At 41.6% G+C, this 17,734-nt stretch overlaps 2 protein-coding genes across 2 annotated transcripts; both read right to left on the bottom strand.

Moving 5' to 3' along the window:
• Positions 1–1,107: 1,107 nt before the first annotated feature.
• Positions 1,108–2,004, bottom strand: N7482_009026 (SDR family oxidoreductase; the record flags this gene model as incomplete). The annotated part of the gene is made up of 2 exons (XM_056691150.1): positions 1,108–1,466; positions 1,527–2,004. The coding sequence occupies 2 exons, from the start codon at positions 2,002–2,004 to the stop codon at positions 1,108–1,110; spliced, it is 837 nt and encodes a 278-aa protein (XP_056540915.1).
• A 4,668-nt stretch (positions 2,005–6,672) lies between these two features.
• Positions 6,673–8,605, bottom strand: N7482_009027 (general amino-acid permease GAP1; the record flags this gene model as incomplete). Its single annotated transcript, XM_056691151.1, has 5 exons — positions 6,673–7,799; positions 7,862–8,043; positions 8,106–8,233; positions 8,298–8,368; positions 8,443–8,605. The coding sequence occupies 5 exons, from the start codon at positions 8,603–8,605 to the stop codon at positions 6,673–6,675; spliced, it is 1,671 nt and encodes a 556-aa protein (XP_056540916.1).
• Between the last annotated feature and the right edge of the window lie 9,129 nt (positions 8,606–17,734).

Raw genomic sequence — 17,734 nt, forward strand, 5'->3', positions numbered from 1 at the left:
ACAGCTTGGCGCACCGGTCGCGATATTCAGTATCTCGAGATGAGAAAATGGAGACAATTAGGCCCAAGTCGAAATTCTTGTACCGATCATGTTTGGGGAAGCCGCCATTGACAATGTAAATGTCGCGGAGTGCGAGATGGAGAGGCTATTTGGCCCTACACGGAGGACAGGAGTGCGGAAGCGACGGTGGAAGTAACGAAGTACACGACCCTGAACTCCAAGGTAGCAGATTATGTATAGGAAGAGCGAGCTGAATGAGGCCAAGAACGGCCAGGTTACATGGCGGAGGGGATGGAGAAAAACAGTCGGTGGATCACAATCCCGAGAATGGAAGAGAGTAGGGGATAGCCGAGTAGTTCAAGAGCCATCATAGGAATTAAGCCTTTCATTTTTTTTCATTACTTTCTTATGAGGAGAAAAACGTGCAGAGTGCCAAAAACAAAGCCCAGGTGATATCTACTCGGCGCTGGGCTCACAACCGGGGTCGCAATCCCCAAGTGAACAGGCAACTGCACGCATAAAGAAACAGATATTATTCTCTGTGACTCGCCAGAGTAAGCAAAATGACAACAACAGTGATATTACCAGTTTTCTTTCCGGAGTTACCCCCACCCCTCCCCTGGTTCGAGAGCGAAGACCTGGGAATCAAACCCCTCTTGGCCGCGTATGCCCTGATAGCACGGCTGGAGAATCCATGGGAGACCACTGCCAGACTTTGTATGGCCAGGTGAGTTTATCCCTACCATTGACAATTATCAACTGTCTTGTGTCAAGCCGGTGCTGAGAGCTGCCCAGGGGCACAGGTGGATCTCTTCCACAAATGCCAGGTTTCTAGGCGTCAGATCTCCCAAGGTGATTTTCTAGCACTGAAACAAGCAACTACTAAAATGGGTGATGACATTATTCTCCGTGGGCCTCGGGAAGCACGGAGGGCGTGGGAAGAACTCCCTGGGTGGTCGCTTGACTAACGGTAATCTTTACCCTCTGGCCATTATAATGTAACGCCTGTCACTACCTAGGTATTCACCCCCTAATTTGAAACTAATTTCAAACGACCTTTGTAAGGCTGGAAAGACCTGCATTATTTGTCGACATCCACGTTGTTGGTCACAGAGCCAAACAATTCCAAAGCATTGCTGAGATAATCCTGGACTCCTTTGAGACGGGGGTCATGTCGCTCCCCAGAGGGAGAAGCTTCTCGGTCTGATGGCCTTCACCAACTCCCTCACCAGCAACGACCTGGTACACAGCCTGCATCGCTTTGTCCTTGTCGCCGTTAGGGTGGATCTTTCCACTGACTAGGAGATCTTGGACCTGCTCCGTGAAGGTTCCCTTGTAGTCCTCGGGTAGGGGAGTCTTGCCCAGAACGACCGAATTGGGCATGTTGGTGTTGAAAGTTCCGAGAATAACAGTCAGGGTGCGGATGTTGAAGGGGGCAACCTCTTTGGCGAGGATCTTGATAAGAGCTATCGGGTTCACAGTTAGCTATTTCTATTAGCTAGAAGCTCTTTAGTACTGATACATACCATCCATTCCAGCCTTTGCACCTGCGTAAACACCCATAGTGGGAATACCATCAAGCGAAGCACCGCTGCTCATGTTGACGATCACGCCGGATTTCCGCTGGCGCATGTGGGGCAGAACAGCCCGGATGAGTCGCAAGGGACCAAAGTACATAGTCTCCATCTGGGTTCGTACCTCCTCCTCTTCGATCGTCTCGATAGGGGCATAGATAGAAAAGCCAGCGTTGTTGACTAGGACATCGATGTGGTCGCCACTACCTTCAAGCTTAGTGATCACGTTGCCGCAGTCACGGCTGTCCACATCAAGTTGGACCCATTTCCCTCCTTTGGATTCGATATCGGCGACGAGGTCGGGAGTGTGCGATGGGTTACGCGATGTCGCAATGACCTTGTGTCCTCCAGCCTGAGCGGCGCGGGTCAAGGAAAGGCCGAAGCCAGAAGAGCAGCCCGTAATGAGCCAGGTGAGCTTGGTAGTAGCCATGATGAAGTTCGGTTTGGAGCAAGAGAGAGCATGGACAAGTGACGGACCTTTAACCATCATGCGCCGGAGTTAAGGATGCTCTAACGCCGTGGACCTCCACGGATGATTTCTTCTTCTACTCCGGGCTTACGCATTCACTCTGGCTTGCTACAGGCATTGGTTCAAATCAAATGGGACTGGCTACTGTTGGCTATCTGTGTAATGATTTCCTCCACCACGCCTCCCAACCCTCGCATCGTTCTTTTTGGACCCCAACTGACCCAATTGCAATGGACCACCGAGCGTCTATGTCGGCTACAATTGGATCTCCAGAACATTTCCTGATTGGCATTCTTGCGCCGTTGTCTGGCCCAATTGCCAGCGTTTATCGCCAGTCTCCTTTTGTCCCAGAATGATGCCTCAACACAGCTGGAAACCCTGACGGATTAGCTGGCAGTAAAACACCCTAACCTCATGACATTGACAAGTAACGTCCAGTTAGCGCTATTGACGGTGATATCACACATGGTAGAATGGCCACTGGTAACAGCGCTTAGGGTTCCAGTGGCCGAAAAAACAGTTGCATCAGCAGAGCCCACGTTTCCCTCGTAATCGCCCGACCCAACCCCAAGATAGCACCCCACCTTCGTCTCTTGGCGCCTGCTTTTCGACCCAATACCATATGACCCTGCCATTTCCACTGCTTCATAAGCGACCTGCAATGCTATACTTTGCTATGGGTCATTGACTTTGCCTCTCTACCGGAGATTCCAAAGAAGCTATGACCGAGGACGTCAGGATTAGGCAAGAAGTTGCCCCAAAACACAGGCATCTTGGGCATTCTCCGTAGATCTGCAGGATCAAAGCGATCGGGAGGCAGAGTTCCAATGACCGTTCTTCCCGTACCGCTAAGTCTCCAAAACTCCTTCAGTGACTCCGCTTGTGGGAAATGACAGGCCATCCCAACGACGGTGATTTTGTCAAGAAGGCCCGGGTTTGACTTAACGGTAAGGAACCGTGTAATACAAGATTCGGAGCCGACAGCAATCAAGTGAGAATCTTCTGGACAATTTTCATCGACTATTCGCTTGATGGTCTGCCTACCATGTCCGAAGATGTGATAGGCCATTTCTTCGGATAGAGTGGCCCTTCAATTACTTTAGAAACAGCTTGTTCGTCGTCATCTGTGGCTATACACAGGGCATGCAAGGTATGATTGCTCAAACAAGTATATAAATTGTCGCGTATCTGACCCTAAGGCTCTCCTGGCTGGCCAATGTGACATGGCTCTCGGTGGTGGAACGTCATCACAAGCCCAAGCCTACACCAGAATCTCGCGGCCGCTTTCTTCCTGAATCCAAGTAGATCATCATGCGCCTTTGATGCTTCTGCTGCTGCCTATTGTCGAGGCGAGGGAGCGGGAGTCATCGTGCGCAAGCCACTGTCCAAGGCCATCCTGGCCGGAGACAATATTGTCAGTGTGAATTCTGGATCTGCTGTCAATCAAGGCTCTTCCTTTAGCTCTATTACAGTTCCGAACTCGCCCCAACAGAGCGCCTTGTATAGTCAAGCTTTGTCTTTGAGTCGCTCTTGAGCCCACAGGCGTAAGTTATGTTGAAGCTCATGGCACAGGTCGGTGACATTGTCTTTGCAAAAGTTACATAAGCTGAAACATTTCTAGGCACGCAGGTTGGTGATCCGATCGAGTACGAAAGCGTCAGCTTGGCCCTCACGGGTGCCGGTCGAAAGAGTAATGTCGTTCTGGGGGTCGGTCAAGGATAATATTGGTCAAGCGCAAGGCGGCCTCTGGTGCTGCAGGCTTATTAACACCATCCTCATGATACCTCACAAATTGATTCCCCGACAGGCCAGCATGTCAACTTGAACCCAAAGGTCAAGGGTTCGGAGCAGATCGAGCTGCCAAACCAGGTGCGGCCTGAACCCCGCTGCGTATTGTGGCTTTGGTGGACAACTATGGCGCACTGGTAGCAACGCCGCTATTGTCCTGAGAGCATATACACCCCCTGTCAAACAGCAGCAAGCTGTGGATGGTTTGTTATCGGTCTATCTCATTTTCGTCGCAGCCAATTAGGTCTTTAGCCTAAAAATGTACCTCGAGAAGCTCACGAATTTCGTTTTGAAATCCCCTAGTATTTCCCTGAGGGACGTTGCAAATTCTCTACTGCGACAAAAGACCCCCACCTTTGTGTACAGAGCATCATTTGTTGCACGAAGCCTTCAAGAGGTATATTGAAAATCAGAATTTGGGCACTACGCAAGCTGTAAACCAGCCCGTGATGCTGGCTTTTGGGAGGGCAAACAGGGCGTACGGCCACCGTGTCGCGAGAACTGTATGATAGCTGCGTCCTCCTTCGCTACCACTTGGTACATTTTAACACTTGTCTTTCAATTTTACTTTATCGCTGACAAGGCCCTTTCCAGGATAAATGCGAAGCTGTCTGCCAGCACACATTTCTCATCTCTCTGGCTTTTATATTATGCGTTCCACACAACTGGTCAATGGGAGTCTGCTCGTGTGCGCCATCATAGTCCTAACCATAGTTTGTGTTATCTTGGCCATGATTTGGGTTGAATGGGTCGAGGTATGCATCGAAAAGGCCGTAGCTATGTTGTGCTCGTCAACATTTGAATTGGACATAATTTGGACTGAACGAATTATAGTTCATTTTGAACCCGGCAAAGAGTATGTTGGACACTTTGGAGGACAACAAGTCGAACCCACTATGAACAATGTAACAAATCGAGTGTGAATGTTTGACGGAAGGTCGACGAAGGAAAACATGGTCCAGGTTAATCGAGCTATGTAGTATTTTGAAGTTTCGCTTCTGGTGCTCCAAATCTGATGTGAGCGTCTTAGGCCTCTAAGTTTTGTCCCTCCAGGTGTGGTAAGCGTAGACCCAATAGTGATGCGGTGGCTGTTCCTGCGTTCGGAGATGAGCTTGTGTCTCATATCTGTATCGCCAGGACCCACTCTGCGGGTATGATGAGTGTTCCGTACTAAGGAATAGCTTTTCTGTATTTGCCACAAATATTGAAGTCAACTGTACTGTATAGAAACGGGTAGTATCATCGAACGAATTAATTGGGCGTTAGTGCATAACACGAGTGATAAAAGGAACTGTAACTTAAATTCATTGTGGTTCAAAATGATGGTATGGAACTGCGTTACAACACCACAAACACAAATTTAATTGGATCTTTGGCATCGCCGCTATACCCTGTGACGAACTATGATAACCATGCATGAAGGAACCAGGCTAGGGGCCAGCCAACAAAGATCTAGACTAGCACGGCGACCCCGAAGCTCTAAGTATGGCAACTACACGCGATAAGGCCATGATCGATCTTAGAGCGCGATTCTCTTGAAGGAACAGGAAATCGCATAGCTATGACTGGCAAATACCCTATCATGTTATTTGTTTTCAAAGTAGGCTATACCTATACGCTCTGGCAAATTCAATTTGTAAATGTTATTATACCTGCATCATAAGTGTTATCCCCCTCATTTGGATTCAATTAACTCCTGATAACTTGAACTACGAGAAGCTAGAGTCTAAGAAAATAGTTGATGAATGATTAGTCTCAGGGAAATTTCTACAAAATCTACTGGAGATTTGAAGTTATTTTGATGCATTCCGCAGAATAATGATCAGCCCCATAGCAAGGTGATAAGGCCGCACTATGTGCGGCCAAAAGAACTTGTAGCCAATGATTAGCTAGGTATAGAACTCGCCAAAGACCGGGTCCGGTCTTAAATCTTAGGACTAGGACTGGACCCTAAGGAAAAACCAAGGACTGTATAGTAGACCTTGGTAAGGACCGCTTAGGACCGGACTAGACCGGGGACCGGACTATACTATATAGGGCCCGATAGATAATCATTGTTTAAATCTTCTCTTCTATATATACCTCGGTACGCTATTTGCTGATAACGGCTTCATCGAAGACCTTCCGCTCCCACTCTGGTTTATTTATGATCTAGATGATAAAGCCTAGCACCCATTCATTCGCGGACGGAGATGCCTTCACTACCGTACATACCTGCGATGATGTGTGGAATTCGGAGTCGAATCCCATTATCGATGGGCTTCGGCGGAAAGGCGTTACTGGCGAGACTGAATCCGGTTGGGCAGCTGAATGTTGGTCGTTGATGTCCATCTTATCATTACAGCTCAATGCTGGCAGGAAGATCTTCCGGGGTGAGGGTAATATCTGTTATAGTCATATGATATGTCATTCGTTTGGTAGCCTCTTGACCTTTAGCCTAGGCAGAAGCCAGCCTAGTTGGCGGGCTACTCGAAGGCACCCTTTGATATCGACGTACCTACCAGTACCTACCGCAGGCGACACAACCAACGGATCGTACGAAGCAGCTAGGTACCTAAGGTGCCTATATCAGTTAGGGATAGCTGGGAACTAGGAACTACTAGTACTCTTCTTAGCAGTAAGATCATAATCAGTAGGAGTATATTGTGGTTCTATGTTCTAAATTAACTTGAGGATAGACCATTCATTCCTTCGTTGGAAACCCTGCGCATAAGCATAAGGCTCAGTAATCTTTATTTGATGGAAACGGATCAACAGTCCAGTACCCTTCTATCGGAGCTACCAGAGCAGATTTTCCCCTTCTGTACGAATAGTAGCAGGGTCAAAAGACTGGAAAGCACACTAGAAAATGGAGCGAACAACTCTCACAGGGGCGGCCTTCAACCATTCTCCCCACGTGGCATACTCCTTTCTGGGTTCCAAGTCAACATCCAAAGCGGTATCGCGCATGTCACTTAGCACGTCAATCTCATCAACGCTGTAGATCAACTTCCAGCCTCGGTGATTGACTGTCGCATCCTGAGAGAAGATGGAGTAGATCTTCCAAATCAGGTACAAGGCGATGACAAGGGGTAGAGCGAGATAGTTCTCAAAGAAGTTCTGAATGTCCTTGGGCGCCACAGAGACGTAGAATTCGGCGATCAGACAAAGTACATTCAGTCCCAGACCGACCCAGCTACCAATCACACCAAAGGGCGCCGTAAAGGCCAACTCTTTGACATCACGTCCATTATACTTCCATGCTTGACGGAAACGGATATGAGCGAAACAGATGCTGCCCCAGATAAAGAAGTTGGAGATGCCGGAGAGAGCCAGGAGCCAGTTGAAGACCGTGGAGCCAGAGCTGGCTTCGTTGATGAATGCCAGGAATCCGAAGGCAATCTGGAGAACGATACACCAGAGAGGGCGACCAGCCTTATCGATATAGGCCATGAATTTAGGAGCCATGCCCTGGCTAGCCAGAGCCTGAATGGTGCGGCTAGAGCCAAAGGTGGCGGAGTTGGCGACGGAGATAACAGAGATCGTGATGACCGCGTTCATTACCGAGGGCAGACCAACAATACCAGCATCTTGAATAGACTTGACGAATGGAGAGAAAGCGGTGTGGGCACCCGACGCGTTCATCAGGTAATCGGCATTGGAGGGTACGATCAAGCCAACGATGAAAGTCCCGAGAACGTAGAAAACGGTGATACGCCAGAAGACCTGCTTGGTGGCCTTAGGGATCGACTTGGCTGGGTTAGCGGCCTCAGCAGCAGCCAGACCACTCATTTCAGTGCCTCCGAAGGCAAAGGCCGCAGTCACGAAGACGGAGCAGAAGCCTTTGAAGGTGGTGAAGGCACCGGGATCATGCCAGTAGCGAGCGCCAATGTACTCGCCCTTGGGCGCGCCACCACAGTCGATGACAATACCCAGGATAATGAATCCCAGCAATGCCGTGACCTTGATCAAACTGAGGACAAACTCAACTATAGATTACGCAAAATTAACATTCACTCATGACGTTGGGGTGGAGGCGAACGGGTCTCACCTTCACCATATCCTCTGACACCAAAAATCTGGATGAAAGACAGTACAAACAAGAAAACGGCAACCCAGACGCCGATGTTGATATCTTGTCGCCAGAACTCGATGGTGATACCGGCTGCAGTGATCTCGAATGGGAGAATAATCAGCCATCCGATGGCGTAATCCCATCCGACAGCGAAACCCCTGGAAAGGAACTCAGTATGGAACATAAAGAGATGGATAAGGAACGAGGACTGGATACGCACCAGGCCGGATCGATGAAGCGGACGCAGTATTGGAAGAAGGCACCGTTGACCGGATAGAGAACGGCCAACTCTCCGAGGGCTTGAATCGTCAACAGAAGCATGAATCCCACAATCAGGTAACCGATAAGCTGCCGCGTAACAAGAGAGGTTAGTCCTATACCATCCGACTGAAGATAGCAGAGATGCACTTACCAGAGCACCAGGACCACCCGATGCCAAAGCACCTCCAGTACCGACAAAGAGACCAGCACCGATAGCACCTCCTGTGCAATTTTCCATGTATTAGTCGAGGACCATTCCCCAATACATGACAGGGTGCCTGATTTGGGATACGTACCGATAGCAATCATTTGCATATGGCGTCCCTTGAGCGCACGCTTCAATGGCTGAATCTCCTCCACGATCGCACCGTTGGAGGTCTCATAGGGAGCGAGTGTCTCGCCGGCGGGGGCGACGACCACCTCCGCCTTCTTCTCGATATCATGATCCGACGAGGTCATATTTGCTGGAGGATCGATCGTCCGACTGCGATAGCGCTGGATCACGAGGAATAGAACAGCAATGAAAGTGTGACGATCGGGTCTCTTTATGTAGAATCAAATCCGGGTGGCAGGTTCAGGGGGGCAGCGTCGCAGCTACGCCCGACATCATGCAAGCCGATAAGAACATAAGCCCCTAGACCACAAGGAGAAATTTTCTCGAATAAAGCGAGGTTCTCGAAGGTCGGCATTCCCATGCAGGTGCTAGCATGCTCTGTAGCTCTGGGGCACCCATGCCTCGAGGGAGAGTGGGGGAAGGGTGGAGAATCGAATCAGATATTGAATCGTTATCTTGCTTGTCGCTTTGATTAGCTACACTAAGCATGGTAACTCAGAATCCGTCGCCCGGGAGGACCCGCGCTAGTCGCAGGCTCAGAGCAACCTTGGAATACGAGAGGTGCGAGGACGCCCCATTGCTTGGCCCTTTGGTGTGATCCGATCCTTACTCGCGGAGCGCTACCGATAAGCTTCTGGAGAGATTTGCCCGACAGATGCAAATCCTCTTAGTTCTCGCCAAGGGCCGCCACTGATAAAGACGCGCCTCCCCTGATTGGCCCCCGTGCTCGATTGGCCCCCGTGCTCTGACGCCCGGCTCGAAGGATGGTTTGGAACCTAGCTGTGAGACCAGCTCTTCTCATTAATTATTGAGCGATTAGTGCCGCTAATTTGAAAAACAACGCAGTAGATCATTTTCGCGCTGTCTCGCCGCTGCTAACCGCTCCTAACCGCCTTGACAAGGATAGTGAACCCTACAGTCGGATCAGCAGATATTTGGCCCCCCCTTGTTGCCCAGCAACACTAATCAAAGAGCCCAGCGGTGCTTTAGAATCCAAACTGACTACTTAAGATGTCTATACCAGGCATTTTCAGTGATGGAGCGGCATCATAATATCTACTATTAGGGATTAGTATCCTGTTGGGGACTATCTAGACCTCGGCAGAGTCCGTCCATGGACGGACGCCCCCTAGTGTCCAAAGTCCAACTACGCTAAGTCCAGTCCAGCCCAGCCCGTACACACTAAGTCCCAAACCTGTCCAAACCTGCCTATTCGTGCATAAAACAATGTATAAATATTAGACTGCGGCATATCCTCTCTATTGGATATTAGGTTCAATACTATATCCGTAAATTGAGGATAATAGATATTACTTCTATACTATATCCTCAATAAGGATATCTGTAGATATCTATAAATATCCGCGAGGATATTAAGGATATCCGTACTAGTATAACTCTCGCTTAATTATCTACTTAGGGGTAGTTATATATCTCTTATATAGTTTATTAATTTATTTTTTAGAATAAAAGATATATAGGTTTAGTCCTAACTATACTACTAGCCTTATTTATCCTATTTCTTAATAAAATATTAAGAAATAGGTTTATATTAACTAATAAAATCCTAACTTTATTATTATTTATAGTATTAATCTTATTTTTAATATATATTAAGAGATATATATAATTTTTTATTATTCTATTTTATTTTACTATAGAAATATATATTTACTTAAGATAGTAATATAAGATCTTTTATCTAAACTAAGTATCTATAACTAAACTCGCTATTTCCTAGTTAAATCTAATTAGTCTAGCTTAAAATTAATAATCTAAGCCTATTTTTTAAATATATTAAGTTTTTAAATCTATTTTCTAAAAATTACCAGTTAGAAATTCTAATATTATAGATAGTAGATAGTATAAATATAGTAGTAAAGTTAAGGATATTTATAGATATCTATAATTATCTTTAAATATTTATACTAGTAATTAATAATAGTTAATTATTATTATTAAAAGTAAGAGATATATTAAAAATATATCTATAATTTATAAATTATAGTTTATTTACTATATCTCTAATATTTTTAGCTATTTTTATATATATATTTCTCTCTCTTTTTTTTTATAGCTTATTTCTAGGTAATTAGTAATTAAGTATAATATATCTTATTTATAGGTATCTTAGTTTTATTACTCTTTCTATACTAATTTAGATCTAGATCTAAATCCTAATCTATTTTATTTAGATAATATCTCTAAATTTATTAGTAGCTATACTCTATTAATATCTATATCCTAAGTTTTATCTTTAATTATATTTTTTTTATTTATATATATTAGTCTTTTTTTTAGTAGTACTAAGTCCTCTATTTTCTTAAGCCTAGTAGTAAGATAGATAAATCTTATAAATATTTTATAAAATAATAGCTAACTATAGTATCTAGATTAATATCTAATATATAAGATTCTATCTATTAAGATAGTAAAAAGATATTAAATATCTAAGATAATTTTAATTAGATTATATATAAGAAAACTAGTAAGCTAAAGATTATATATATATTATATCTCTATATTTTTATTTATCTAAGATATCGCTATACTAGGTTATTACTAATAAATATATATATTAAGATAAGTATTTATATTTAGAAGCTAGTTATCTAGAGGGTTAATTAGTTACTAAAATAGATAGTATATTACTCTATTATTTAGACTCTTAAGATCTTTTTTACTAATCTTAATAATTATCCTAAAACTAATTATCCTAAAAAGCTAATCTTTCTTCTAAAAATATCTAGTAAAAATAATACTAGATTTTATCTTTACTATTTATCTATCTTTCTAAATTATTAAATATATCTAATTTAAGAATCTAGTAAAAGTTATTTAATAAATCTAAAATAAGATTAATATATTATCTATATAAAATATATAATATTATCTTAATTCTATAGTTAAAAATAACTAGAAAGAGATTCTTAGAAAGCTTCTAAATAGGAGTTATTTTTTATTAATATTTAATTACTAAATATTACTATTTTAATAAGTTTTTATAGCTATTATAGATTATTTTTTTAATTAAGATTAGAATTACTATAAAATTCTTTTTAGATTTAAGTATTTTTATAGATTTTATACTAATAAAAATCTAAATAAGACTATTATTTAGCTTCTAATTAATTATAGAATTACTAATTATATATTATCTATAATAATAGATAATATAACTAATAATAATATCTTAATAATAAATATCTAAAAAACTATCTAATTATAAAACTAACTAGATATTTTAATCTTCTAAATTCTATATATTATATATATAATTTAGTTAAACTTAAATAAATTTCTTAAGAAACTAAAAGTTATACTATTTAATAAAAAGATTAAACTAAAATAGTCTAATAAATAAACCTATTTATTTTAGACTAAATAATCTAGCTTAATTTAATAAATTGTGATCCTGGGCGTACTTTACCTTCCTTTAACCTTATATGTTCGGCCCCTTACGGGTACCTTCTGCCATATTTAACCGCACTTATGTCCTTATAGACATATTCGCTTACGATAATAATAGAATATACTCTTATACTCCCGTTATCTTATATAGTAGCAAACCTCTAAAACTAAGTAGCCTTCTACGGCCGCTTACGGGAGGGCCTAACCGTATAGTGAATCTTAACCATCGGGAGGTCCTCCTAAAGCGATCTCTATATAACGGAGAGAGTAGGGGAAAAATTAGGTTAATTAGGAGCTCTAAGAACCTTTCTTCTATCTATTCTAGTGTAGTAGTACGGTATTAAGACCTAGCGAGCGATAGCTTACGGTCGGCGATATCGGCGACCTCGGGGTCCTTAGGAAAGTAGCAGTGACCGAAACCTTTTACTACTATATAAGGATCTACGAGTGATTATATTAGTACGTATACGATACCTCCCGACTATAATAGGAAGATAGAGAAACGGATAGAATAGTCTAATTACTTTAGATTACCCCGTAATAAGGTATCCTTCCGGAGGTTTACCCTCGGGTACGTAGACTTAGTCTATACCGAGGATCGGAAGTAAAAGATAAAGGATTAAAAGAGATCGTTAAGGACCCCGATCGGCTATAAACGTAAACGTTTAGACTAGAAATACCTTAACTATATCTAAATTTTATTTAATCTAGAACCCTTATTTAAAGAACTTATCTTATTATAGAAAGCACCGTAGCTACTAGCCTAGGATAGATACGTCTAATTACTCCCGTTACGGAGGAAGCCCTTAGTTATCTACTAAAGAACCTAGCCGATTCCTACCGGGAGCGGATTATAAATAACGCTAATCCTAGTATCTATAAAGAGATAGCGAAAGAGACCGCCTAGGTAATTTATAAAGTAGCTACCTAGCCGTAAGCGCCCGTTCCGGCGTAACCGGCTATATAGGTACCTATACCTCTACCGTAGGCTACTATAGGACTATTAGTACCTTTTAATTAGGCCCGATAGGAGATAAAAAAAACTATTCTAAAATATATCAGAAAGATTAAGGAGTACGATAGCAGTATTCCGGATAAAGCCGTACGCTATTATCTTCGTGATTATAAGCGTTATTTCGCGGAAGTAGCTAGATTCGCGGGTATTAAACCTAATAATAAAGATAAGGTTATATATACTCGCGGAGCCTTAACCGGCTATACTAATAATCGCTAGGAGCGATAGCTCGCGAACTTATACGGTAAAAAGATCGAGACCTAGTAAGTCTACTAGGATTAGATCTTATATAAGTTTTCGGAGTATCTTAGTAGTATAAAGAAGTAGGACCGTTTTATATTATATAAATAGGGCCGAAAGACTTTTACGCGGTATACTACCGAACTCTAGTAGGCTATATCCGAGTATAATCCTAAGATATAGGAGGATATTATTATCTAATACCTCCGAACGGGCGTAAATACTAACTTATAGAAGAGATAGGCGGAAGAACGTAACCCTCCGACCGATCTACGGGGCGTTATTAACTATTTTATTAATTTTAAGCGAGGGTTAATAATTATAAACTATATTAGTAGAACGACTACTAGCGACGAGCGTAATCTAGACGAGATAGATCTAAACGTAGCATAATCCTAGTAGAAAGATAAGAAAGGATCGAAATCGAATAATACTAAATACTTCGCTTACGGTAAAAAGGGTTATTTTAAGCGCGAATGCCCTAATCCTAAAACCGATAAGTTAAAAAGGGACTAGAACCTACTAATACCTAGAGACTCGAAAAATTAAAGAGGCCGACTACTCTCGAAGTAGTAGTTAGCCGTATAAAAAAAGCTTCGGTAATACCTAAACTACCGGATTAGGACCTATTAGATCTAGAGTAAGCTAATTAGGCTAACTTAAATACCTTAGCGTATAAGTTCGGCCCCGTTAGGCCTAGAATTAAAGCTTCCCTCTTTACTATAGGGGATTTATTATTATTTTATAAGATAGTATTAGGAGCTACCGGTAGAAATATAGTAATATAGGCTCTTCTAGACTACGGCGTATCGTATACCTTTATCTTAACGGACGTTATAAAGAGATTTTCGGGCCCGGGACTAACCCGCCGGTAAATAGATAAATTAAGAGTACGGATACCCGATAGTAGCTATTTAGCTACTAATGCGTCCGTCCGCCTACTAGTTACTATAGGTTTATAGCAAGGATATCTAATAGTATAGATTCTAGATCTTCCTAACTATAAATTCATCCTCGGTAAAGATTTCCTTACTACCTAAAATCCTAAGATTGACTAAGTAATTTCGAAGATAAAATTATACAATTATAAACGAACCTACGTAATTACGCTAATCGACTACTAGAATACCTTAGAAACAGATAACAGTTATCTAAACTTAATAAGAGCGAAATAAGTTCTGCGGGCAGTATAGAAGAAGAGCACCGAGGCTATCCTTTTAGTCCTAAAGGTATTAAAAGAGGAGAAAACGGCCGAGGTACCGGTATTAGTACTAGATTATAGGAACGGGTATATCCGGAAGATTATATATAAGTTTAAGTATATCTTTAAAAATAAACTCCCTAAGGTACTCCCGCCCGAGCGTATTATCGCCTACGAAATTAACACTAGGGATATACGACTAGTTAATATTAACTTATACCCTATATTAGATAAAAAGCTCTAGGAATAGGTACGATAGATCGAAAGCCTACTTTAAAAGGGCTTAATCCGCCCGTTAGCGAGCGTATAGGGCTTCCCTATTATCTTTATAAAGAAGCCTAATAACAGTTAGCGTATATATATAGATTATAGGGCTTTAAATAAACTAATAGCTAAGAACGGGTATCTATTACCGCATATCTAGGAGCTTTTAGATTAGGTAGGTACCGCTAGGGTCCTATTAAAGATCGATCTTACGTCGGGGTACTAGCAAATTCGGATAGGGGAGGGATTAATCGAGAAGACCGCTTTTAATACGATTTAGGGTAAGTACGAATAGCTCGCTATATCTTTCGGACTCTATAATACCCCCGCTACCTTCTAAATAACTATAAACGAGGCCCTTCGGCCGTTTTTAGGAGATTTCGTAGTTATCTATCTCGATAATATTTTAATCTTCTCTAATTCGATAAAAGAGTATTACTAATACCTAGAAAAGGTCCTCTCTATACTCGATTAATAGTAGCTAATCGCCTAGCTAGGTAAATATACGATAGTAACTAAAAAGTTAGAATTCTATAGCTATATTATCGGGAATAGTTAGATCCGTCTAGTCCCTACTAAAGTTAATATTATCTAGAAGTAGCCGACCCCTCGGAACGTATATAAAGTCCGTTAGTTTATCGGACTAGCTACGTACTATTATAAGTTTATCCGAGGTTTCGTATAGATCTACGTACCGCTATATAAGTTACTAAAAGAGAAGGACGAGGACTTACGTAAAAAGAAGTTCTATCCGATTCGGTAGACGACCGGTTATAAGAGTACTTTCCGAAAGCTTAAGAAAGCGCTTATAGATACTCCTATCCTAATCTAAGCGGACAGAGTAACGCCCTTTACTATCGAAATAGACGCATCCGAATAGGCGATTAGGATAGTATTACTTTAAGCTAATTAAGATAAGAAGCTATACCTAATAGTATTCGATAGCTATAAGCTAACTAGAGCGGAATTAAACTACCCTATCTACAAGAAGGAGCTATTAGCTATTAAAGAAGCGCTACGTCTATAGGATCGATATATTAAGAATAGTACCTAGACTATAGTTATCACTAATTACGTAAGTTTATAGTACTTATAGATAACCCCGATCTATAGTAAGCGTTTAGCTCGCTAGGTTAGTAAATTCTAGGAATACGACCTAAAAATTTAGTACCGTAAGGGATCGGACGCTATAGTCCCTAATATAATTAGTAGGAGGCCTAATTTCGTTTATAATAGCCCTATAAATATATTATAATCCCGACCGGTCTAGGACGTCGCCCTAGCCGTAATTTAAGTAGTCCGCTAGACTATTAATAAAGTCCTAGAAGAAGATTAGTTAGCCGTAACTATATACTTCCTTAACTATAAAGAGCTACTAAATAATAAAACTACTATAAAGGCCGTATAGAAGTTCGCTCTGAACTTAAGCTTCCGTATACCGAAAGGCGTAAGAGTAGAGGAACGGTAACTAATCTTTATCTACGAAGACGGGTTTTATATATCTTATTTAGAGCTAGTCTTTCGTAGCGATTTAGTATCCCGCCTATATAAAGAGTTCGGCTATTTAGGCTATCTAGGCCTAAATAGAGTTATTCGCCTACGGGCGTAGTAGCCATAGATACAGTAGAATATAGAAGATCTCGTATAATTATATCCGAATTATTAAGTTTTATAGGGTTTTAAGAAAGGATTAGAGCGGGAAACCCCCTAATATATAGTTACTACTAGGATCCGACCTTTCTAGAGGTAGGGTATCGACTTAATCGGACGCCTACTAACTACTCCGAACGGGAATAGATAGGTTATTATAGCTATCGATTATATAACCGGTTAGCCGGTCGCTAAAGCTATCCCGGAAGTAATAGAGGAGGCGTTAGGCTAGTTCTTATATAATAAAATCTTTACGTACTATAGTACGCTAATAGAGTTAATTTCCGATAATAGCTAGAATCTCCTAGCCGGTACCGTTTATTATTACCTAAACCTATTAAAGATAAAATACCGGATAATAATACCCTACTACCTACGAATAAATAGGAAGATAGAGAACTTAAACAGACTTTTAGGGCGGATACTAATAAAGTATCTAATAAATAAACCGACGAAAGTATAGGATCTATACCTTTTATAAGCCCTCTTAGCTATAAGGCTCTATAAGTATACTATTATAGGCTTTAGTCCGTTCTTCTTAGTATATAGTATATATCCGCGAATCCCTAGTAACGATTCGTCTACGAACGCTTAACCCTTTACGGAAAGGCTAGATAAGCTTTAGAATCTTAATAATACCTAGACGAAGATAAACGAGTTACTACTCGCTAGGGCTATCAGGACGAATTATATTCGTAATAGTTTAGTTACGAAGATAAGCTTCCGGGAGGGAGACTAGGTTCTTATTCGTAACGAAAGTAGGTAGAAGTTCGAGAGTAAGTAGTTTAGGCCCTATCGGGTCCTATTAGCCTATCTACTTAGAATATACGCTCTCGAGGAGCTAAATAGTCGTATACTCCGAAGCCTTATTAATAGATTAAGACTTCTAGAAGCTAACGTAGATAATCCTAAGCGTTTATAGATATTCTAGGTAGCGTATAGTGCCTTTCGTAGGGCCGGATTACGCCTAAATAGACCTAAAGAGGTCAGAAAGATCCTCGAGGTAGATAAATATCTACCTAGTTACTCGGATTTATCTACGTTTACTCGAGAAGAATAGGACGAATTTAGGCGTAATAGTATACGCTACGAGTAAGTAAAGGAGGAAGCGATCGCTTAGCGTATTATCGCTAAGAATATAGCTAAAAACGTACAGAAGAAAAAGAAGTAGTATAAAGCTATAGAAGAAGACTAGGAGGAACTCTAGTCAGAAGCTTTAGGGGATAAATCTACTATAGATTCGGAAGCTTTAGTCGAAGAAGACGTTCTTCGGGAAGGTATCTAGCGCTATCGGGACGCTAATAAGCACGAAAAGATACTATTTAATAGGCTATTTATAGTAATAGTCCCTTTAGTAACTAAAAGACTACGGACGTTTTCGGACTAGTCGCCTTAGTTACCTCTATAAAGACTAAATCATATTTATAGTCTTTTTAGGAATAAGATTATATATATAAGCCTACGGCTAGAAGC

This window comes from Penicillium canariense, assembly GCF_028826845.1.
Source record: "Penicillium canariense strain IBT 26290 chromosome Unknown utg000006l_segment0_segment0, whole genome shotgun sequence".
NCBI classification, from domain to species: Eukaryota; Fungi; Ascomycota; class Eurotiomycetes; order Eurotiales; family Aspergillaceae; genus Penicillium; species Penicillium canariense.